Raw genomic sequence first — 25,822 nt, 5'->3', positions numbered from 1 at the left:
GTATCGTTTCTGTTTGGGATACAGTCCCAAGTTTTGACAAGGACAGATACAGACAGACATATATGTATACACAAACACAGAGCAGATTATTAGAGTACAAAATTATGATCCAATAGCTAATAAACCTGAGAAGTGCATTGAAGGGAGTTTCAGTATGATGTTATATGGTTATGTTTTGATAAAGTAGTTAATAGAAGAAAGGTAGTATAACCTCTGAGAGACAAATGGACAACAACAACAATAAAAAAATCCAGGAAGGCCATCCTATGACAGGTGATCTGCCAACAACCCTACAGCTTAGTACTGGAACTTAATTCCTACTATTGTGAATTTCTTCTCACTCTCTTTCTAGCTGTTCTTTCCTCCCCTTGCCCTCAAGTCAGAAGTCTGCTTTTCAACGTCTGAATTAAATATTGTTCATCTCGCACAGTTCGGAGTTCAAGATCCTACTTGTACATGGCATGACCTCTGACTAGCTGGAAAAATTTACTCAAATACAGGCTCTGTGATGAGAGGCCAACAACTGGATGCAGTTTCCACAGCAAAACTTGTGTCACTTAGCTTCAAAACAAGCCTGCATTTATTGAACTAAAGGAGTTCAGTGGCACAGCCAAGAGCTCAAAAATACACGCGGTCTGACAAATTCTTTTCAGCCAGCGTCAACAGTACCCACAGACAGACAGGCATTTCAAGCCTCAGTTCTTCTGAATCAGAGAGGATGAATCAGGATGAATAGTTTCAGTCAAACAAGAATATTCAGTGGTTTTATCTATCTCATCTATGAACAGTATCACATACTACCAGCAAATAAATAACTGCTTAATGCCTTCAACCTGTATCACTTGCCACCTCCTTACCCATCTGCCTGCACACGTACAGGGGCTCATCAGGGCAGTCTCTTGGAATCCATGCATTCTGTTCTCACAACTGTCCTCCAAGTGGACAACTAGATTTACCTTTCAACAGTGGGGAAAGGAGGGACAATGAGGGGGAACGGGTGTGGAAGTTTGGAAAACGTGTAGGCTCGACGTGTGTGCGCAATCAAAGGCGGTGCAGAGCGAATGGAGCTGGCTCTGCACAACCCGGGGTGTTGCACTGGACATGTGTAATTATTCTGTGCCATATGGCTCCGTGTTGCAGTGACAGCAGGGATGTGTCACCTCCCTTGGAGTTGGCTCTGGTGCCTTAGCAGAGCTAAGTGGCTTTGTGGGTGCAGGCATGGCCAACAACCAGGCGGGCAGAGCTGCTGGGAGTGGGAGAAGGAATAAGGTCTCTGTTGAACAATTAGTCCTCCCACTGCTATTGGTGTCAGGTTGGAAACATTGATTTGTCCAAGGTCACCCAAGCAACTTAGAGAGTAGAACCAGAAAACTGCCCCTTCAGTTTGTCATAGTCACTTCACAGAGCAAGATTTCATATAATGAAGAGTAATTTGCATTTGCATGACAGAATTAACAATTATTTCACTAGAGCCACGACCCAAGTTTTAAGATTCTGAAACCAAATAACCTTTCTTCGGTGCCTGAACTGATCCTTTGAGCTTCATCAGTCACATTTTTCTATACCAAAAGAAAGATCCTAGGCCACTACCTCTTGTTTATGGCTGTGAACAACTTGCTGCCCAATTTACTACCAGCTTGATTTTAATTAATAAAGAAGTTAATAAGATTTTTTGTTTAAGTCTTTGGACAGAATTGATTTAAAATACGCTAGATAGAGACCTACTATAAGTAAAAATAACTTTGAATGAAGATGTATCTGTTGAATTTACTTCTGAGATTCCCTGCACACTCACAAAACAGGCACTCTATTTCAAACATGACAGCTACAATAAATTAAGGACTTGTATTTGTGAATATAACATATTATTTCATGGATAGCACACACAGTTATCATATCATACTGTCATGATATTTGTTTGATGTTCATATAAGGACACAGTTAAGAAGAGAGCGTTCATCACCTTTTTATTAAGGTGACAAAAAAATGAGAACCATCTCTCACTTGGAAGAAGCTTGTTTGGAAATAATTTGAAACACTAGCCCCCTCTCAGGAGAGGCAGCAAAAATATCTCTTCTATCATCTTACAAGAGTAGCCTGTGAGCCACGTTAATCATCTTGGACTGAAATTTATAACAACATATGGGAGACTTGCCTCACTATTATTAGAAGTTGCAAGTTTCATATGTGTTCGTCAACTAATTTAAGGGTCACTCCTGCTTCGAACATTATACCCCAAGTAATCAATGCTATAACAGATCATTTGCATTCAGGAAATTATTTTTGGAAGAAGCTCCTGCTTAATGCAAAAGGTCAAAGGCCACTGGAACTTACAGTGAAGAGTTGACTTCTCTTGGGGCCTGATCCACACAGCCTTTGTAAGTCCATATGATCTTTTAATTCAGCTTCAAAGGGTTTCGATACCACTGCCTTTGGAATATTATGTCTTTAGTGATATTTTGCCAGGTTTAAATAGTATTTGCTCACGGCTTTGTGTATGTGCTTGTTAAAGATCAGAATTGCACACAAGATTTGATCTCTACAACCAGCACTGTGACTTTTCTGAACCATTATTATACTTCAAATTTAGCATTGTTATTTCATCCTTTGAAAGAAGAAAGCCACTTTATGCTATAAAATCTCTGTGCTTGACTCTGTCAGTATTATAGGCACGAATAAAGAATTTAGTAAAAAAACATTTGCATCTCCTTGGATTTCGATACAGCTTCTCAGTCCGAGAAGAAAAGTAGAAGCAAGATTTTGTGCTCCCCTCCACCATGGATTTGATGGTGTTAGAAATGTTTACATAGGCACATTGATGGTGATGCTATCACACTGCAATTGTATCCATACCCCACCCTCACCCCAAAATCAAGATCCCACAGACTCAGTGCTACAGCCAGGAAAGGACATTTTGGAAGGTTTTCAGACACTTCTGAAAGTTGTCACTGAGTGTCATCAAAAATGAACAAATTCTGTTTATTTAAGCTGCAAAACACTTATTTTCTCTCTTTAGCTTTAAATATACTTATGCTGCTCCTACATTCATGCATATAGGAGATGGAAAGTAAATTTATTCTAGCTTAGTTCCTGAAGGCTGAGCATGCAGCAGGCAATATCTCAGGTAGTGGTGTATACACCGGGTGTATGCTACACCACTGGGGAGCAGTAAAGATAATGTCAGACTTTTCTTTCACCCTGTAAGGAAAGGTAGATTTAAGAACTAATATAGAAAATCAAAGCTTCTGTGGTACAATCTCACCATTGAGAACCTTTGGGATCTTATCCACGGTTAAATTACATTTGAGGGATGTCACTGATGAAAGGATTTAGTATTCTAATTATCAGCCCATTTAAACTCAAGTGCAGTATTTAAAACTATTACACGATTTAAAAAAAAATCTTAATAATGCATTGTTTAGGCAAATTTAACCTGTGCGAATTTCTTTTGAGATGCAAGAAACTGCCAGGTCACAGAAGCAGCCAGGACCCCCCAAAGTGAAATAATTTGGTGTTGCTTTTAAGAGCCACAGTTCTCCTGAGGTTTGGCCATAGCTAAACTGGAAATGCTTTGGGAAAAATGCTTTTTTTCTGCCTTCCAGTCAGACAGACGTGTAGAGCAAACTGTTCAGCTGGGAGTACTGAACACACAGTCAGCCAGGAGGAACAACTGAATCACCTGTAAAGCTTACATGTTTTTATGTTTCTTATTCTTAAAAAAACTGTTACTATTCAAAGAGAATGCCACTGTGAACGGTTGAATTAAAAACTTCTCTCCAATGTGCAGGTGTTTTCGTAAATTCCAAATACCCATGGGAGCATGAGTAAATGTAAGACAACTGTAGTTTATCCACAGCTGTATAATCAATATATTGCCTTGCCTGAAATGTTGTAGACATCTGCAGAATATTGTTGTTTATTCCGTCTTCAGAGGAAGGAACTCCTCACAAAGTAGCCCTAGAGAAGGGAAACAAAAATGGTACAGGGCTGAAGAACTGAAAAAGCAGAGCTATTTACTATAGAAAAGAAAGAATATGATAAGTTATCTAAAGTTATGCATGGAACAGAAGAAGCAAATAAGAAATTGCTGATTTCTCATAAAAATAAAAAAAGTATAATAGACCATATAATGGAATGCAAAGGAAAGACATTCCATAGTGGTTAAAATTTTTGATCTCATGCTTTGACACTGAAGCCAGTGCTTAGTAGAGCTCAAGGTAAAGAGCTGTGAGGTGGCAGATTATTTTGCAGGCTTGCTGAGATTTCTTGGGGATTGTACAATTTCCTAGTACCCATGATTTTGGTAAAGAAAGGGAATTTTATAGCAGATCTAAAGGACCTAGTTCTCTGATTTCACAGCCTCAACAAAAATGAGTTGATTATTAATTAAACAGAAAAGCACCTATTTGATAGAACACGCAGCTTAAAGACAGTTCCACTGGAAAAGAAAACACACTAGTGAAAAACAGTGGCAAGAATGGACAAATAAAAGAGGGCACAGCAGTTCAAGGAGCAGTTTGCACTCCCTGTAGCCATCTTTCTCTTCACACCTCTGGGTAAAGCCATGTGAATCTGATTAAAAAGATGCCCACAAATATTATGGCACTAGTTGTTAGTAAGCACAGAAATAAACTGAATGTTATTGCTTAAGACACTAAATGGCTAAACCAGATCCAAAGAATTTAGCCCTGAGGGTCAGCAGCAAGATATTGCAAAGATATTTGCATGACATCTTTAAAAAAAGCAGAGAAAGCTTACCAGGCTTGTTTGAATTCTGATGAAAGCAACCTGAATTCCTGGCTCATGAAGGGTTTTGTCATATGGATGCCAAGCCTGCTCTGGAGGTATGTGCCTCCTCAGTCACCCACAAGAACTGCCCCAAGCCCCACCAGCTTTCTTGTTGATTACTGATCCTTAGCCAGACTTGTGTTTTATTGTGGTTCTCTACTAAAACACCCACTCTTACTCTGATCATTTGTAGAATGCCAAAAGAGGTTTTCCAGGAAAAAGCCAAACCAAACCCACAATATTTTATAACGGCTACTGCAGCTGCCATGGAAATTTGTGAGCAGAGTATCTGGATGCAAACTGTGATGGATATTTCCCCTTTGCTGTGGGAGGCAAATGAACCAGTAAGACAAAACCAATTCAGTTCTTTAGCCGTGTCTCCAAACAGCCTTCAACACCAGCTGAGGCAGTGTCAGTGCATTTGGGCAAGCTGGTTCCAGCTCCTCATCCATCCCCTGCCTTACTTCTTGTAAGAAATGTATTTCTTGTAAGAAACATATACCATTCTTCATGTGGCACAATTGTGGGAAATATTTAGTGACATTATGGTCCCCCAGCTAATGCCTGATTGACTGACATGAGGAAAGGTTTATACAGAAAGGCAATCATGTTTCCTAAAGCAATTGTAAGTAACAATGAGCAAGCTTTTGAGCAGAAAACCTCTCATTTCGTTAAATGTCTAATTAAATATATATATATGTATATATATGTGTGTGTGTGCACATCCCCCCTCCCCATAACTACATATATACAAACACAGTAATTTTTAACACAGTTTAGGATTTAGTGAAGTAATTTCTCTCTACCAAGTTATTATTGGGATATTAAAATTTTACCACACTGCTTTCTCAGAGTTATTAATATAAATCATTAGATACATCAATTCAAGTTTAGAATTAGCAAAGCAGTCAATTGTACAATTCAACAGTTAACAATTAGTTTTCCTTTGTTCTAGAGGCTTTGGACAAAATGACAAAATGCTTCAATTTCTTAATGTTTAGCTACTTTGGTAAATTGTAGGAAGTATAAAAAGGTAATTTGAAGCAGTCAATTTTATTTCCATTTTGCATTGCATTCCTAATTGTACTATCCATCTCTTTTAATCAACATGCACTACAAAACCCTAAAGTTTGGTCAAATTATTATATTTTTAATTGGTCATAACCTCAGCTTTTGTATGCAGCATGAGTTTTTTCTTTACTTCTTAAAATTTCAGAAGCAGTTGTGAACTACTGCTTGAAGTATCTCAGATTTGCGTACTGAAAATATTCTGGTACAAAGTTCACTTGACATAAAAAAAGCTCTGTGTAGTTATCACAAAATCAGTAGCAAACAAGTAATTCTGTTTCTATTAATCTGAGTACCCATGGCATATTTTTTCTATTAACTCTTCCAGGTCTACTCACTAAAAGCCATTCACCAGCCTTCAGTAATAAGAGTATGCCTATTCCAGCTGGATCTCTGCTAGGACATCTTAAAACTAAACTCTGAAGCAACATCCACTGTAATACTTCAGAGTCATTGTGTGAATTCTGTTTTTTAAGCATCCTTTCAATTATTTGCATAGTCAATAGAGAGTATGAAATCTTTACATCATTTCCATGAGTGTAGGGCATAGATCCATGGATACAGTGATAGTCAGGCTCTTCGCTACAAGGCTGTGAAGAGTTAATTCCTAAGTAGTTTTATATCTCTGCAGAATGAGAGAGGGGGCTTGAAAGTCTGTTACTGAAGGAAAAACCCCCCAAATAGTCAATTCCTTTGTGGTTTATCCTTGTTTCTTATCAACCAGTTGGCTAATGCTGGGAATTAGCAGACTGATGGGAAAGGAAAACTTGCAAGTCCCAAGCAAACTTGTAAATTTTTAAAGTATCAGCCTTTAAACTGTAAGGAATTGGAAGTGTCTGCTATAGGAGCCAGAGACAATTCCCAAGAGGAAAGGGCACTAAAGCTAATATTTTAGTCAGTATAGGCAGCTTTTCTTCAGGATGCTTCATAATGGAGCTCATAAATAGGAAACATCTTTACTACATCAACAGGGAGCAAACAACACATAAGGAAAGATATAAATAAAGGAAAGGGAGTAAAATCTGGGTTTCTTCTTCCCTTGGATGCCTCAAAACCTTTCATCAGTTGCACTTATTATGCAAAAACCCTCCAAAGGTACCTATTACAGAACTTAGCATTTATGTTCTTTTCTTCCAAATAAGAATCAAATACATCAAGAAGTTTTATTCAGTCTCAGATCTGTGTTTTTTTCTTCTAAAACCCTAAAGCAGATAATATGATTTCCTGTCTCTGCATTATTTTGTACAGGGTTTTTCCCAGATAATACCTGACTTTTGGAGTCTTACTTTAAACTGCTTTTTGTCATTACACATTCATGACATTGAAGGACTTAGAAAGGTTTAATACGTTATATTTCATCATAAAGAATTAGCTGATTATTTTTTTCTCTATGGGGTTATTAAAAATTTACATTACCAGCATTTTTAACACCAGGATTAAAGCAGGTAGCCGAGCTCTAAGCTGTAAATGAAACAACTCCTTTGGTGATGAATATGCCAGATTCAAAGGCCTTCTTGTATGACTACAGCTCTGAATGTTGTTCTTTGATTTCTTTGAGAACGTTGCCACCACTTCTCATTCAATCATAGAATCACTTGCCTCAAATTAACCTGACCAAAGCTGACCATAGATCAGCAGAGGGCAGAAAGGAAAGGAGAAGCTGCTCCATAATTTCATCTTATTGCTGGCATCAGATGGAATTCACCTTTCTCGAAGGAGGAAGATGGTCCTTACTTGTGAGCCAGCAGGGCTGATTGACAGAGCTTTAAACTAGAGTTGAAGGGAGAGGGGATAATATCAGGATTGCCTGTGACAAGCTGTGAGACAACCCACCAAGGTCAGAGGGACAGGATGCAAGTGAGGGCCCTCAGCCCGTGGCTCCAAGACACACTGGCTATGCCAGAGCACACTTGAAATCTTACAGAGATGAGCCAGGGGCTCCTGAGGAATTGGAGCCAAGAGGGAAACACCAGTGAAATACTTCAGACAGCCCAGATGAGGTGCCTCTACACCAGAGGAGCTGGAAGCTGCTATGCTGCTGGAAAGCTGTGACCTGTTTGACATGATTGAAACTGGGTGGGACGAATGACATCACTGGGGTACAGCTATTGATAGCTGCAGGGAAGAGATAAGGAAGGAAGGAGAGGCCAGGGGGGTGCCCTCTACATCAGGAGATGGGTAGAGCGTGAAGTGCTGTCTCTAAAAAACAGCCAGGAGCAGGTTGAAAGCTTAAGGGTAAGAATCAGAGACCATGTCAAGGGACCTCGTGGTTGGTGCCTACTACGGGCCCGATGAAGGTGAGCCCATTGACGAAGCCCCCTTGCTCCAGCTACAGAAGGCATTGCACTCACAGACTCCTGTCCTGCTGAGAGGTTTCTGCCATCTCGACATCTGCTGGGAAAGCAGCACAGTGAGCTGGAGGCAATCCAGGAGACTCCTAGAGTGCACAGAGGATAACTTCCTACACCAGGTAACAGACAGCCCTACCAGAGGGGAGGCAATGGACCTGACGAGCACCTACGTGAGTGGAAGAGGGAAAAAAAAGTTATTCTTACCTCTGTATATCACTGTACTGCTGTGATTCTGCTTGTCACTTATAGATAAGCGGGTATCAGGTGTTACAGGCTGTTCCCATTCAGCCTGTGTATTCAGTAGAGGAAAAACCAACCACAGAGTGGGACCAAAGCAAAGGAAACACACAGGCCATAGGGAGGACATTAAAAGGATAGTTTGATAGGAGGAGCGAAATCTATCCCATGTATAGCTATCTCCTGATCAAAAAAGTTGATTAATTCAGTCCGTGGCACTGGGGAAAATTAAATGAGTCAAATTTACTGCAGTTTGCAAAGCTGCATTTCCCTATTCTTTCACGAACATCTATTAGCTCTTAACCTGTTATGTATTTAAAAAAAAAAAAAAAAAAGGAAGGAAAGAGAAGCAGGAAGAGTAAAAGAAAAGGAGTAGTGGCACTCCCTTCCCAGCAGATGCCATTCCAGAACAACCCAGCAGAGGACAGGCCACTCATATAAAATCACTGACCTCCTGGGGCGAAAATCCCCTTTGAAGAGCTGTGTCTTGGAGAAAATACAAGTATTCTCATAGCTGGAGATGAAGTCTTTTGGTATTTCAAGCGCTTTCTGCAAATGCACAAGTGAAACCTCTCCAAGCATGGTAACAACTCCTTAGAGGAATTCAAGGTTTCCCATCAGAGATGCAGCTGACACAGCTATTTTAAAAGACATTGAAGATGAAAGTCAGGATGAATGTCAGGAATTTTTGGTAAAAGCATAAAAGCTAGAACTGTAAAGAAAAAACAGCATCCTTTAACAAGAGCAGAACCCTTAGAACTAAGTAGGTATTTAACAGGGCTCTTTTATAAGATTTATTATAAGATACAGAGACACCACAGCAAAGGCTGCAGAACAAAATCCTGAATACAAAAGAACTCAGAAAAACTGGAAGCTTTCACTATAACTGCATCCTTCCTTAAATGTTTTTAATGAGCCTAATATGCTTCCCTATCTGCTCAGAGAATTCATTTCCACTGGTGTATCTGGTTGGTTCTGGAGCAACATGTACTGGAACACACAGAAAAGAAAAGAAAAAAGCAACAGGGCATTTTTGGCCCACTCCACAGGTACAGTTATGCACAACAAAAGCTGTGGAGGGAAGGAGATGGCCAGAAGCTGAAGGTAACTCCATATGACTTCCCCAAAGCTCATGTTCAGCAGCATCTTTTAGGCAAGCTGGGAGGTGCATCACGGGCTGAAATGGCCACGGCAGCCTTTAGCCACCAGTTTTATCTGTGTTCCCTATTTTATCCATTACACTCTTACATACTATGGCTTGTGAGACACCCCTTAGCAGGCAGAACTCACTAGTGTCTCCCACAGCTCCTGAGTGGAGGAAATCATCTGCCAGACAGAGTGACACTTTGTCTTGGTACTCAAACTGCAGAGGCAGACTCAAGTACGCCTTGGGGGAGACCACTTAAAATCCCAAATTGCTGAATATCATGATTTTTCAGGCAAAACAACCTGACAGTAGGAGTTGAGAAGAAGTTGCAGCACACCCCACACAGATGCCAGTGTACCAAGGCATCCATACCCTGCACCATGTGCGCTCTTCTCCTGTGTGAAATAAGATACCTAGAACTCAAAAATGGGAAAACCAAGATGAATGGATTTCTTTTTTGGTAAGTTTGAGGAATTAATTATTCATACCATCAACAGAGATGAAGTTGACTTTCTGTAGCTGATTCAGCACAATGTTTAGAAGGTTATGTATGACTACATTTTTAGGAAAAAAAAAAGAACTCTTTCAGGGCATTTGTTACAGAGCAAGAATTCACACTAGTTACAGCTTTCATATTTTACCTCATGGCAATAAGTTTAAAAGGGCTTACTTTTGCCTTACAGTAGCTGCATTTACATGTGATTGGGATGATGTTTTCATAGGCTTTTTGTCATTTTAAGAGTTCTTCCTAGGTGTTTTACATACATGACCTTATATCTGCTTTGAGGTTCAAAGTAATGCATTTATCTTGTGATTCAGGTGGCTAAGAGCAAGGATCTGGTGAGTTAAGAAGGCTGGGATCATAGTTAAGCACTTAAAACACGAACTCATTATATTTAATATCTGCTTTTTTAAATTTAAATTTAACAAAAAATAACGTCACAAACATTATTCACAGCTTACAGAAGCTAAGAGAGAAATGAGTCCAAAAAGAAATAAAATTGAGTTTTTTATCCATTTTAATATGCTATTCTAGAAATTAATCTTCATGCTGATAAAAGTGAGAGAAAAGGTGACTCAAATAGTATCTTCCTCACCAGCTCAGGAGGAATGTTCTTTCTTCCTTAAAAGCAAACCAGGGAGAGAAGCCAACTGGTTCAGAGGTAGGACTTGACATCAAAGGAGAACAGCAATCACAGACTTACAGTGCATTTCAGAATGCCTGTCTTTTTTCTTGAAGTTCTACCTTCTGAGGTGAATAAATTATGCAAACTATTTCATTTAACTTAAACAATAGAATAAAGAAAAGCGAATTTCTGGTCCTGCAGACTATAAGAAAGTGTTTGAAAATCTAGCCTAGAGCAGGATGAAGTTGTCTGATTTCGGGCAGGGTTATAACCCACGTCCCTTTCCTTCTCTGCCAGGAAAGCAGCTCCTTCATGCTCCTGCAACTCTCCCTTTTCTCAGAAATGTCCTGGTTCCCTTCCATTTCCACTTGGTCCACCCCCAAAACAAGCTCAACTCCCAGCCTGCTCCCTATCTGTGTTTTCTGGGTCGCTGGCCCAGCACAGGATGACAGGCTGTGGACTGTCCAGAGTGCTCAGTGTGCTGAGTGATGCCAGAGGAGCACAAGCTGATTGGCTGAGGAGAGGCTGCCAAAAAGGATGGGTAATGGTTGGGCTCTGTTTGCCTTCTCCTCAGGGAGGGCATTAGTAATCTCCTTTTCCTCTGCACAGTCACTGTTTTTCCATAAAACTCACAGTAACAGTGTCTTTTGAAACCTCTATATCAGTCAAATTTGTAGGGGGTGGGTTTGGGTTTTTTCTTTCTTTTCTTTCTTTTTTTTTTTTTTTTTTAAGGGTTTTTCCATGAGTACAAAAGCTCCTGGTGCAGGCTGGGGGGGAAAGGAGAAGTTGCCAGGTAGACAGACGTGTGCCTTTTTCCTTTAGAAAAGAACATTCTTTCATTACTTGATCTTGGGGACCTGAGCCATGATCTTTGCATAGTCAGAATTGGGAATACTATTCACTATTGGCAGGCACAACGGGTAGAATGACACAAATCCCAAAGACAATATTAAAATGCCATAAAGTTCAGTAAAATGTGCATTTCATTTTTAACTCTTCTTTAGTTTTGCTGGTGCTAATATGTTGGAATTTCCTGTTGTTGTTGTTTTTATTATTTTTTTTGCCAAATAAATTTTAGAACAACTTTTACCTGGTCACTTTATCACTTATTTTTCTCACCTCTGTCATCTATCTCTGCGGTCATCACTTTCCAAAAACACTACAATGAAAGTCAGACACAAAAACAAATTACACATTATATTTTTATGATCAAAGAAATCTGATCCTTCAATAGCTCCTGATCAATTGTTTGTGCTCTTTTCCACACACTTGAAATTTCATAGAAAAAGAAAAAGCCAGCAACGACAAAAGATGAATAGAAAGGTATTCTACTAACGGCCTAGAGTTATTCAGGGTAGATGGATATGAAATGAAATTTATGAGGGAAATGTAAAAATATTACTCTTTACACAGACTTTCTGAAGAGGAAAAGTAATGCGGCTGCTTGGTGGTTGAGAGCAAGCTCAGCTCTTGCTTGGAGCTCACTGGGGCTCCAGGCTTACAGGAGAGGGCTTTGGTCCCACAGTCACAAACAAATGCTGCAGGGAGCAAATGGGCCCTTTTTGCAGATTAATGGAATCATTGCAGGGAAAAGAACAGTGAAGCTCTGCCTGCTCACAGTGAGCCAGTCAGAGTGGGAAGACCCTGAAGAAGAAGGAGGCGAGGTACCAGTGTGGCTGCAGAGCACGTGCCAAGAGGAGTCACGGTGCTGGAGGCATCGCTTTGCTGAGCACATCTCTTGTCCCTCTCCCTCACAGATGGCTTACAGCCATTGCCTGCCAGAACACTTCATTACTTTCCTATTAATGACAGCATCATAATTTCCACCTGTTTATCGATGGATCATTGTTTTAAACTGTTTCTAGTGTGAGACCTGGTACCTGTCAGAGTTTCTACTCGATTGGAGATTGCCTTTTATAGCCACATGGTTAAGTCATTCTAGTTTAAAATAAAAAAATAAAAATACTTTTAGTATGACATTCACTGTCATGATAGTAAACAAACCAACCCCAATTTAAATCCTCCTGAAATTCCCCAACAGGTCAGTGTTTTTCAAAAAGATTCTTACAGTGAAACATCCTGTGCATCTCTTATAAAAATACATTTCTAGCACTTGACATGCACTAAGAGTCTGTTTAAAATATGTTACAGGCATGACAGGCAGTGTCCAGTGCAAAGTCAGATCTATCCTGTCTTCTAGTTCCAGTGAACCACAAGCCCATTTATGTTACCTCGTGTCGCGAGTAGCTGCATCGGTATCCTGTGTAAAAAGCAAATCCTCAGGAGCTAAGGCAGCACACTGCTGGCTTTAAAGGTGGATTTTGGCTAAAATCAGAATGTCAGGATGATGAATATGACCCTAAAGCCATATGCTTGGCATGTATGAGTGATACATCTATTACTTGCACCAAATTTACACCAGGGCAGGACAATCAATTTCAATGGAATAGTTGTGATTTATGTCACTGGTCATGAGTTGAATATTAGGCTCAGTTCTGTGCTATACAATGAATTTGCATGCCCTGGAAAGGTGATACAAAAAGAATATGAATGACCAGGCAGAAAAAAAAAATCTTTGAGAGTTCTGTCCCACACCTTTCCCTATACCAACATTTTTCCTATATGAACACATGCAAAACACCTCGTTTGACACATTTTTAGGTGTGCTGAGAATGGAAAAAGAAGAGAAACTCAGTGAGAAACTGACAATTCAGTCCTAGCTTAGATAAGCAAACTGTGGCATATTGCATGAAATTCCAGGATTTCCCTTTGCTCTAATACACAGATTCCAAATATACAAATACATCTAATACCTACCACTTCCAGGGTTTCTGTTCCCTGTGACATACAGCCTATGCTGACCACCCTACCTCCCCACTACGTGTGAATTCCATAATTCTTGCTAACAGCACATCAGATGTGAACTGCATTGTTCTAAGATTCTGTAAGCCAGAACCTAGATGTATAAAATCACATCTGGATGTATCTCTGTTATGCAGAAAGTATATTAAAACTGTATTTCTTAACATATAAGCAGGACTTTGAGAATTCTAAGTATTTGAGTAGCAGAAAGCAAAAGAAAGCACAGAAAGGTATCAGTTAAGTTGGCATAATACAGAAATATTTTGAAGAGAAAGAAAAGCTTACCTGGAAAAAGAAGATAAATACACAGTAGAGATTTAAATGTGTTAAGTCTTTTAATGCTTTCGCTAATAATGAAAAAAGTGAGATGGACTATTCCTGTATAATATTAGAATGAGTAGCTAAAGATATTCCTCAAAAATACCCTTGCTGCTAAAGATCTCTTGATACCTAATTTACTGCCCAGGATTCTGGTGACAGTATGAAGACGAGACACACTTATTTTTCATAACTGACTGTGAATTCAGTAGAGGATTTGTTCTGTGGATTTTGATATATGCTAAAGGGACAAACAAATAAGATTGGCATTTGCATAGTGTCATATATGCACAGAATCTGCAATACTGCTTTAACTGGTACCTAGGAAAAACCACTAAGGTTTTCTGAAATAGAAACTGTTGAATATGTATTAGTTGTTAAATAACATAAATTAGTACTCTTTGCAATGCATTTCAAAAGCATTATTTTCCTGCCTGCTAACAGTAACCACTTGGGATTTTCTTTTAAATAGAACAAACTTGCAAGTCAAAAAGACTGGTGGAAGCCTAAAGCAACTTTAGAGCAAGGTCTATTTTAATTCATAGTACAAGTATACAGTTGGTATAATATTTAAGAATGACAGTGCTGTCTTTCAGTCCTGCTGCCTGAAATACTTGGAAATATATCCTTTCAGAATACAGAGAACATATCCTCTACGAAGTATCCAGATAAATCAGTCCACCCTTGGCTGTAACTAAATGCTGTCTAGTGACTTGTGATCGACAGGGCTTTACCCTCTGACAGCCAGATTCATTGTTGGGACAGCAACCAATCGTCGGGTTTGACGACACGAGCCTAATCAAAGTTGGAGTATAAAAAGCCCCCTTGGAATATATAAGGTACACCAGTGTGGCAAGCTGTCTCTCAGATTGCATTTGCTTTCACGGATCTGTTTAGTACTGGAAGGGAAAGGGGGAGGGGGGAAAAAAAAAAAAGAAGGGAAAAGTGCTGCACTGAATGTGAGATCATGCAAAAGCTAGTGCTCTATGCTTATATTTACCTGCTCATGCTGATTTCAGTTGATCCAGTGGCTCTTGATGACAGTAGTCAGCCCACAGAGAACGCTGAAAAAGACGGACTGTGCAATGCTTGTACGTGGAGACAGAATACAAAATCTTCCAGAATAGAAGCCATAAAAATTCAAATCCTCAGCAAACTGCGCCTGGAACAAGCTCCTAACATTAGCAGGGATGTTATTAAGCAACTTTTACCCAAGGCTCCTCCACTACAGGAACTGATTGATCAGTATGACGTCCAGAGAGATGACAGTAGTGATGGCTCTTTGGAAGATGATGACTATCATGCCACCACCGAAACGATTATCACAATGCCTACGGAGTGTAAGTAACCCTGCTGTTTTCGCCTCCCACTGCTCCTCCGAGAGAGTTGTCTCCCTGCTGTAGAGCCACACAACTCCTCCTCGGGCTCTCCCAACAGGCTGCTGGCTGAAGTCTGCTGGAGGGAGGGAGGAGAGAGTTATTTCTAAAGAATTTGAGCCAGGTTCAGATGACTGTGTTACGAGCTTTTGTTTTACTGTTCCTTTTCGGCTCCTTATAATGTGTGCGCCCTGTGGCACTTCGGATTTGCCCAATGCCTCAGAAAGCAAAGGGAGATCTGCAGTTTAGTTGACTTCGTTATCTGCAGCACCCGGGGCATTTCCTATCATAAATACAAAGTACAAGTGCAGCAAATGAGAGAACTATATTTTTTGTGAGGGAGGTTTCACTGGCCAGTAATTTTAGAAGCAGCAGAAATGTAGCTTAGAGCACTAGACCTACCTAACTGCAACATGTTATAGCATTTGCAAGTAGAGAGTTAAATTCTTGCTTCTCTGCTGACCCCATAAACTAGCACCACCCACCTCAGAGTTAAAACTATATATTTAAAGCAAATATGTGTGTAACAGCCTTAAATGTAAAAATGTCCATGCTCTAGCAATCAGCTCACGTAGTCGTGCCAAGGAAGAATGAAGGTATTTACTGAATGAGCAGATTCTGAGTTATCTTCTGAGTGCTAAACATCTGCTATGGCTCCTATCAAGTATCTTTTGCACAGCTAATACTATAGTATCTTATGTTCTTCATCAGCTAAAGTATTTGGCTATGGCAGCTGTTTTTTTAAATAACACTTATGAATATGATGACAAAAAGGAAAAAGATGACAGGACATATAAGGCATGTTAGCAGTCACAGATATCGTTACATTATGCACACTGGAATAATATCAGCTGCTCTCACCAGCTGAAAATATACTCATCAATGAAAAAGTAACTTTCAGTGAAACTTTTCAAGTTATTAATTAATAAGATAAGCATTTAATAGCATTATACTACTGCAGTCTTATCACAAAGCTGAGGTCTGCCAGCGATTTTATTCCAGCCCATTATGTCCAAGCCTTTATAACTATTTTTAGACAAACTGCTACATAATTACAGTGACTGAAGAAAAGCCATTGTATTTCATTGCTCTGAGTTCGTTTCCTACTTCTTATAAAAAGCCCTTGAGCTATTTTAAATGCACTAAAGAGACAGGTATCTTAAGTGATGAGATTTATGAATGTCAAAGCCCTGCACCATTTAGGATTAGTGCTACCCATTTTATCCTGGCATGGAAAGATATTGCCATGACTAGGTATGACAGCTGCATCATAGGCTACAGGAAGGAGGAACGAAGCACTGCACATGACTTTTTCTATAACATTCTTCAAATGCAAACAAAATGATCCCTATGTTAATCCTCTCCATTATTTTTTTCCCATTGAGAAACGAAATTTAAGTGCCTGTGCAGTTTGCCCAGTGCTGTATGCTGTGCAGCACACTGAGGCTATGTGGTAAATTAGAAATAGCTGGATCACCACACACGTGTTGAGTCAGCTTATGCAAAGTTGCTCTTCTGCATGCTTTATGAAGGTCCTCAAGATGTGACTAGCAGAAGTGAGTAGGTGGGAGGTGATAGCATAATAATTTTGTTGACATTCATTCAAGTTGCTGTAGGGTGTAAACCATAGAAAATGAATTAAGTTAAATCCACTTTGTTACTGGTACTCTTTACAACATATTGTAATATTTCCTCTACAGTTTGGAAGAAATTAGTCAGGTTTATTTATGCATTTTGTCTTGTTCCCTGTTCAGTAATCTGTTCTTTCCATTCATTTATAGCTGATTTTCTTGTACAAATGGAGGGAAAACCAAAATGTTGCTTCTTTAAGTTTAGCTCTAAAATACAATATAACAAAGTAGTAAAGGCACAATTGTGGATATACTTGAGGCAAGTCCAAAAACCTACAACGGTGTTTGTGCAGATCCTGAGACTTATTAAACCCATGAAAGATGGTACAAGATATACTGGAATTCGATCTTTGAAACTCGACATGAATCCAGGCACCGGTATTTGGCAGAGCATTGATGTGAAGACAGTGTTGCAAAATTGGCTCAAACAGCCTGAATCCAATTTAGGCATTGAAATAAAAGCTTTTGATGAGAATGGACGAAATCTTGCTGTAACTTTCCCAGGACCGGGTGAAGATGGATTGGTAAGTTTATTTAGAAAAATCTCATTTTATTGAAAAGCATTTAAGCAATGTTTTAAGGATCAAATGGCTGCATTGTTTATGGAATGGAAGATAAAAGTTCTGTATATCCAATTCTTTCATTCTTTGCTCTCTGATCATGCCAAAATCAATAGTGTTCCTCTGCCTCTGTTTCCTTATTTAAAAAAATTGAGAGAAATTGCAGTATTTCAGAGAGATGTTGAGAGGCATTAACTAGAAAAGGTTTTGGTAATGACTGGTGGATGGTACTACCAAATAACATTGTTTTCAAATTTGAGAGCAAGTACTGCTTAATAAGCAGTTACTTTATATAAAGCTAAAAGAACAGTCATTGTATTTTTTCACTGATGAGAAAGATGCCACCAATACTGCTAAGAAAGCAAGGCAGTTTCTCCCTACTCTCTATGCTTATATTTTATATTAATAACAGCAAGAATTATATGTTTTTGAAGGTGAGAATAGATCTTCTTCATAATGTTAAGTTCTGTACCTTTCAGTATGTGATAGAGTGCATCATTCCACCTATTAGAAATGTTTGAATGAATAAATTCTGCTTGATACAATAAGCCTAAAATAACTAAGTGGGTTGTTTTTTTTAAGTATAGATGAACAAACTAAACCTGAAGTGTGCCAGTTAAACTACAGCATTTTCCTTGCTATTTGTTTCTGCAAATCACTAATCATTTACAACCTATAAAAATTCCTAAACTTACCACAACCAAGTAATTTCTCCTTTTGAATAAAACAAAGAATATTATTTTACTTTTACTTCTGAGCAGTGGATGAATCTGTTGATCACAGAAATATAAAACTATTTAGGTTTGAAAAGACCTTTAAGACCATTGCATCCGTATTTATGTAGCTGTGTAATGTTTAACTTCACAGTAGTATAATGCAATTAAAAAGAACTTAAAAGAAAAACTCTGTGATATCTTAATTGCATATCCAGTATAGATGTGGATCTCCTACACTAGAGAGAGGTCAGGTGTATATCATGATGAGGAATGTCCTCACCACGTCCATCCATTCAAATGATGATACATGTGGGTAACCCACGGCTACCATCATCTATAAATAAGCATTTCAGTGGCAGAGCAGGGTTAAAAACACAGCTGATAACAGGAGAGGAAATTTTTCTTCTCCTTCCTCCAGGTCCTGCTACAGGGATGTTCCTCTCACCAACTACCTCCCCATATCATTTACCTTTGGGAGGAGTGTCTCCAGCCGCTCCACAGTTTGCAGCTCTAAGGGCAGGTATTTTGGAAGAGAGAAACCTGTGTAACAAAGTTGGCTGGGCCATTAAGTACCACTAAGGAATGGTCTTCGTGGAATGGCCTGGTTAGTGCCAAACCAACACAAGGGGCTGGAATCACTGTGTGGAAGGGAGGAACTTTGGGAAAATTTTCAAACTCGTGATTGTGAAGGTTGTAATTTCCATATAGTCTCAGTTGGTGCCTGTGGAAGCACACCTCCAGTAGGAAGCATGTGGCATAGAGATCTGCCAAAAGTACATTCCTGGCCACAGGACTCTTCCAGGAGTCAAAATATTAGCTGCCCCTCCAAATTAATTCAGTCATTCAAGCATGCCAGCAATTAAAGAGCAAACTTTGTCCTCCGTGATCTCAACAAGAAACCTTCCTTGATATGCAGAAAGCCTGAATTCAATATGATTTTAATGGAGAGAATTTCAGAAGAACTCACTAAAACTCTTATTATGAAATTTAAAACAAACAAACAAAACCAGCATTAAATGTAAAAAATCCAGCATCCTCTAAATTTCTGAAATGTTCCTACAGCAGGTAACAGAAATGATTTGGTACTTAGATAACAGTGATTTCAGGAACAAATACGTCTTAAAGTTCTTTATAAAGAAACAGCAGGAAAATGCAGAGATAAGTGTAACACATTTGCAGGAGGTCCAAGTTTTGTTTGCAAACTTGATTTCAGAATATTCATTTGATACACCTGCATCTGAAATACTATTTATTTGCGTGTTTTTACTGAACTTACGTTTACCTCAGTAATGATTCCAATTCCTTGTCCTCTCCTCGCAGAACCCATTTTTAGAGGTCAGAGTTACAGACACACCAAAAAGGTCCCGCCGAGATTTCGGCCTCGACTGTGACGAGCACTCCACAGAATCCCGATGTTGTCGCTACCCGCTGACCGTGGATTTTGAAGCTTTCGGGTGGGATTGGATTATTGCACCCAAGAGATACAAAGCCAACTACTGCTCCGGAGAATGCGAATTTGTGTTTTTACAAAAATACCCCCACACCCACCTCGTACACCAAGCAAACCCCAGAGGTTCGGCAGGCCCTTGCTGCACGCCCACCAAGATGTCCCCCATAAACATGCTCTACTTCAACGGGAAAGAACAAATTATATATGGCAAGATCCCGGCCATGGTTGTGGATCGCTGCGGGTGCTCATGAGATCCTCGTCAGATCCTCAGAAATTGTGGAAGCTACCAAAAAAAAAAAAAGAAAAAAAAAAAGAAAAAAAAAGAAAAAAAAAAGAAAAAAAAAGAAAAAAAAAAAAGAAAAAAGTTATACCCCCTCACCAGTCTTTTGAACTGTGAAGTTACGTACAGCAGGCATTGCTGACCTCCTGTGTGCTGTATGATAGGCTATCGTACAGATTTAGTGCAGCACCAGCTACAGAACGTGAACTAAAGGACTGCAGAGTTACCTGACGGCTGGTTTTGAGCCAGCAAAAGAGAAAAGCTACAATCAAAATCACCGGATTTAATACAGGAAGTTCTTACATTATGAGGGAATCAATATTCAGTTATTTGGATGCAAATTTATATGCAGGTTTCAGTACACGTTGGTAACCAAAAGCAAGCTCCTTCTCATCTGAGGACGGAAGGAGTGGGCTTTTAAGTTCATTTCTTCACAGCTTCACTTAATATCATATTTACAGGAAAATATATACTGGTAACATATACACCACTACACAATACCACCAGAATCATCCTTAAACACTTGAATATATAGTGCAGACTTGTGAAATGTATCAGATGAAATTCCACATAAATGGACAAATCCTGAAATTAGGGATGGCGTAGTGTATTTAGTGTGTTTCCATTCCTTTTTCTCATTAGTATGTTAGTAATCAATGGCAATGGTGCTACATAAGCAGGCTGAGTAAATAGAAAGATAGTTATACAACTGAAAGGATTTAGGCTTAATAATGAATTTGCCCTATCCTCAGGTACACTACTCAACATTCGCAAGAAATAGATATTTTTTAAATGAAAAGGAATAGTTTTCTAGATGTAGTAAAACAGAAGGCAGCAGAGAAGTCCAACGTTCAAATTGCAATCCCACATTTTAACCTGCCTTTGCAACATTACCATTTGCACTATGGTAAACCAATGCAAATATTTGGTTGCTACAGATATTGTTTAAAAAACCACTTTGATATAACTGACTTGTGTAATATGTATGCATCAATATTTTGTAAATAAATTTTTATTTTTTAATCACTGTTGGTATATGTTCATCACAAGAAAAGAATGACTTTAACCTGTACTTTAGTTTAATAAAAAAACCCAATATTCTTTTCATAATATAATTTTCTGGATTTTAACACAAATAATATGTAGGAACAATGCAACAAAGTAAACCATATGCTGAGAATTACTACATTTTATAAATTTTTTACTTTGGTATGAGCCATCTGTGATAAATGATGGGTGTTGACACGTTTATAAGGTTCTTTGGGTTACTGTTTTTATGGTCATTTTGATCCACAACTGAATTTCCATACTTTGAATGTTATGTTCATAAATAATGATGATACCACAAAAGATTGCTATTAAATGCATTTAATTATATTTAAAAGTTTGCAGCAAAGTATTTTCTGTATTCGACTAAATATAGTATATGGACTTCCACAGAAATTCTGTATATTTCCTTATAGTAAAAAATAGTTAATTGAAATTAAAAAAAAAAAATCTATTTCCTATAAATTCCATTTCATTTTACATATGAAATAGAACTGATAAACCAGGTGTTTGTTAAGAAAACACAGCCACTGTTAAAACATCTTCATGTTAGTGTGATGCACGTTTTTGTTATATTCCAAAATTCAGTTTTGAATTTTCCTTTGTGTAAAACCACCCTAAAATTGCAAAAATGCTTGCTTTTCTTTCCCCTCCTCTTTTACATATTTTCTGCCTAGGTCGTAAATATTTTGTATTGATTTTTTTACGTTTTTTAATTTGTATGTAAGGACATTAAAACGAAGTTTGAGCGATGAGGTTTGAAACTTGAAAGCAAACAGGTTTTCTGCAATTTCTTTTGAATGATTAGGAGTTCTGCTAAAGCTGTGTCCGAGCATGAAGCAGATGTTCAACTTCTCCTGATGCAGCTCATCAGAGCAGGTCTCTGGGGCCCTTAAATACACTTTCAATTTAGTTTCCCACAAAACACCATCAGATTAAACAAAAATCTAAAAACTCGTGGAATGAAGACTCTTGGTGAAGCCACAAGAAGTAAAAGTACAACACAATTCCCCTCTCCATAAGACAAAGTTACAGAATTAAGGGAGAAATGCTACGTTTGCTGAAGTTAATGGCAAAACTTCCACTGGCTTTAAAGGGAGACCAACATTTTACCCTTTGACTTTTAACTTGTGACATTCAGGCACCAAGTAGTCCCATCCTGGCCATATGAACTATCAATTGCATCTCCTTACATGAGGCTCTTCAACCATTCAGAGACTTCAAATTAACTTCCATGGTATACCCTGTAGCAGGACATTCATTAGCTTTAATTGGGTCAGTTCATATAGCAACAGCTGCAGAGATGCAGCAGCTTGAATTTTGGAGTTGATAGCGAACAAAATGTATTCCCAGTCTGCACCACAGTCCTCTTACAACACCTGCAGGATTATTTTTACTCACGATAGCTAAAGTGAAGCTAATGCCAATTCAATTACCCCCATATAAGTGACATCATTGGCTGCCTAGGAATAACTGTGCCCCACACAAAAGCAGTGCATAAAAGATGGAATTATTTTTTTTTTTCTGGAATCAGTGAAAAAAAAATTAAACCAAAACCAAGAAAATAAGTAGTGTGAATTCCAAAAAGCATCTACTCCAACCAGCATTCCATCATGATGTTCAGACAAGTTTTATTCCATGGAAATTTTATGCAGTATACGTCCTTTATATTTTGCCAAATTTGAAATTACCATATAGCAGTCCTGGCTCCCATGTTTTTAATATGGACCTCACACACAAGTGGCTACTCACAGAACATGTACTGGGTTTTGATCTTATTGATTTAGGTGCTGAATGATTCATAGTTAATGAGCTTATTGACAATCAATTTGAGATGTCAATGATTCATCCTACTCTTATGATTGCATCCTAATATTTCCAAGGCTCTGGTCCCAGATACTTCAGCAGCATCTGTGAGTGCTTTGTGTGGCTCTAAAATCTCACTGTTAAGCTCTGTATTCAGAATAATGAAAGTAGGCAACAAGAAATAAACAGCATCATTTCCTTGCCTGGCATCCTAAGAATCCCACAGGACTGAACCAGGTAGAATCCAGCTTTTCAAGGCAGTGTTCAAGCGCCCCAGGATGCATATGCACACCTGCGACAGGGCAGTCCCTCATCTCAATTTTGCTTATGCTCTTCCTCTTGGCTCCACTGTGCAGTTCCTTCCCTCCCAACATAAGCCAATTCTTTTCCAGTGCTCTTCTACCCCTACCTCTTACCCAGTCCTGGTTACACTGTGGTTCAAGCAGAATTTCCCTCCCATTTTTCACAGCATTTCCCATCCCATCCCACCCCATGCCCATCCCCAGCCCCTTTTGCAGAGGGAACAGCCCCCCTGCAGCATTGCTTTCCTGCCCTTTAGATCCAAAGCGTCCTGCTTCTACTCCATGCTGTGGTTAAGGGGGAAACCTTCCAATATGCTCAGTGCAGCCTTTGGGGAATTTAACAGCTGAACACAGAAGTCATCACCACTAAGCTTAAGTGCACTGCAATTTTTCACAGATGTACTGCTTTGCTAAACATGAACAGATTTCAAAGGAAGAACCAAAGGCCAAATCCATTCATAGCTGTAGGTAGCTTTTCCTCAATTCTGTAAAGTCTAGGTTTGGGGTTTGTGGTTGTTCTTCAGGGGTTTGGGGTTTTTTTGAAGGGTTTTTCGGGTGGTTTCTTTTTTAATCAGAAGGGTTATTGAATTGACTCATTCTTGGATCTGAATGATCTCTTTTGGCTAAATGTCTCAAAAAATAAATCTCCCTGAGACTAGGCTTGGACAGTTCAGTCCAGGCAGAGATACTTTGTTAAAGCTACAGCAAAACAGAGCAGAATATTATAATCTGAAGTAGTGGATGGACAAACTTAATAACCAAATTACCCCACCTCAACTTATAAATTCAGTGAATATTAATTCAAAAAAGTTAATAATTAGTATATTACAGAAGGCACTAATTAGAAGCTTTACATAACAAGTGTCTTTCAAAACAACAATTTACCTATGTAATTCAGTAAAAATGTAATGAAAAATCTTAGTTATCTGCTTTAATTGACCTAAGTTAGCTGTGTGTTTGCACTTTAGCTTTCTCCCAACTACGTTACCTACAGAAAGTAGATACCTATATATTGATCTTGGCAAAGAGCCACTTGGTAAATTATAATGCAAATGCATTTGCTTTTCTGTGCAGTCCTCCCCTGTAAGAGCTAAGACCATAACTCTCCCTTGAAATGCAAGTGTAACACGTTTAAATCCATAAAAATAAGATGTTAACAAGCTCTGGAAACACTAAAGCACAAATTCTCTCTCCTATCTAGTTTATAAAAGCCCTGATGAGGTCCAAAAGAAAAACTTAAGTCTGCAGGCCAACTTCTGAACTCGAATGGGCAAGAAGTACAGCTCTGTTCACTCTTGGCTCCTTCTAAATAATCAAAACAAGTGATAGTGCTAACATCTGTTGTAGCAATCTTCCAGAAAAAAGAAATGGAGAAGTGCAAACGTGCAGTTGATTCAACATTGAACTACTCCAATTAATCACTAGGTGTACTGATAAACGAAGCAGAATCAATCTCTTCAGTGGCTGGACAGGGAGAACTTGAGGGACGAAGAACTACTACAGGGGGTGTTCTACTGCCTGTTCTCAGTGCTCTAGAAGTATAGATGAGAACAAACCTTGAAGCTCTCTGTAGATGAGGTGTCAAGATCAGCAATAAGCTTTGCAGTTGGTGTAAATCTGGCCAGCATTAGCCACTAAGGCTTTCTGAGGCTTCAGGAAAGACTGTTCCTTTTCTTCACAAGTCAGTATAATTCACCCTAAATATGCTTTCAATATAATACTTTCCAGAGAAAGTAAAACAGCTTAGTGTCCATGAGTCAACCTGTGATGCATCAGTTCTTAACCTAGAGGCTCTCCAAGCTCTATATCTAAATATGCATCAAAACCAACCAGCGGTCCTTAAAGCTATTACCTTTTCTCCCTATAGAAATGTCTTTCACTTACAAGTCAATAACCAAGTTTCATTTCAAACCTGTTGCTTTTCCATTATATTTATCATACTACCATGAGCCTGTAAAAGTAAGGCCAAACCCTCTTCAAGAGCTAAAAGGATTCAGCTTGAATGAATCCCACCTGTGGAAAGGCAGAGGGAGAAGTCCTGGTTCAGAACCGTTTTTCATGTTACTCCTGATGAAGGCTGTATGGCCTTTGGGTGAGAGCTGGTTAGGATCTCTGGGTAGGAAAGAATAATAATGCTTGGTTTTGGCAGTAAATGTACGTTATGTTCCACGTTTCACCAGTAAAATTAACAAGAGCAGTTAAAGATTATGATGGCATGCAAAGAATATAGGAGAAAGCATTACGGAGGCATTACCTGGTAGACATCTTCCACAAAACTTAAAAAAAGGCAATTTGGGAGACAACTGCAACACAAACAGGACAATATACTGAAATCATGTAAGGTATAACATTCATTTTAAAGCAGTTATGCAAAGGATGTCTGCTTCTATGTCTGTTATGAAGAGGATGGTCTCCTCTTCCAAGGAGACGAGTATAATACAAAAACTAAAATTTAGAGGAGTTAAATTTTGAATGGATGAAATTTAGGATGAAACCAAGGCAGCAAGAAAGATTTTATCTTCCCAAATCCAGGATGATACTGGAGGCATTTGCTAAACTTTTGCTTCCTCTACCTTCAGAATGCTTAAACTGAAAAGTTCTGCTCTTTGCCAAAATTAAAAGATGTTTTAAAGTAAACTTAATTTAAGCATAAGCTGTTGCATCATAATCTGAATATGTAGCAATCCAAAATATAATTGCTCATGACTTGGCTAATAGGTTGCAGTCAAGGTTCATGACTCATGAACTCCTTCTGC

At 38.8% G+C, this 25,822-nt stretch overlaps 1 protein-coding gene across 1 annotated transcript; it reads left to right on the top strand.

The window, feature by feature from the left end:
• The first annotated feature begins 14,841 nt into the window (after positions 1–14,841).
• On the top strand, positions 14,842–21,308 carry MSTN (myostatin). The gene is made up of 3 exons (XM_027636991.1): positions 14,842–15,238; positions 17,056–17,429; positions 19,502–21,308. The coding sequence occupies exons 1-3, from the start codon at positions 14,866–14,868 to the stop codon at positions 19,880–19,882; spliced, it is 1,128 nt and encodes a 375-aa protein (XP_027492792.1). The 5' UTR covers positions 14,842–14,865; the 3' UTR covers positions 19,883–21,308.
• Positions 21,309–25,822: the final 4,514 nt, after the last annotated feature.

The sequence above is a fragment of the Corapipo altera genome, unplaced genomic scaffold (genome assembly GCF_003945725.1).
Source record: "Corapipo altera isolate COAL_440 unplaced genomic scaffold, ASM394572v1 45, whole genome shotgun sequence".
Taxonomy (NCBI): Eukaryota; Metazoa; Chordata; class Aves; order Passeriformes; family Pipridae; genus Corapipo; species Corapipo altera.
This window is presented reverse-complemented; position numbering and strand designations above follow the sequence as displayed.

Bases quoted from the DNA above. Each gene is read 5' to 3' on its own strand.
- MSTN (XM_027636991.1), top strand. From the start codon at position 14,866: ATGCAAAAGCTAGTGCTCTATGCTTATATTTACCTGCTCATGCTGATT. The intron at 15,239-17,055 runs GTAAGTAACCCT...ATTCATTTATAG, and splicing joins TATCACAATGCCTACGGAGT to CTGATTTTCTTGTACAAATG. The intron at 17,430-19,501 runs GTAAGTTTATTT...CTCTCCTCGCAG, and splicing joins GACCGGGTGAAGATGGATTG to AACCCATTTTTAGAGGTCAG.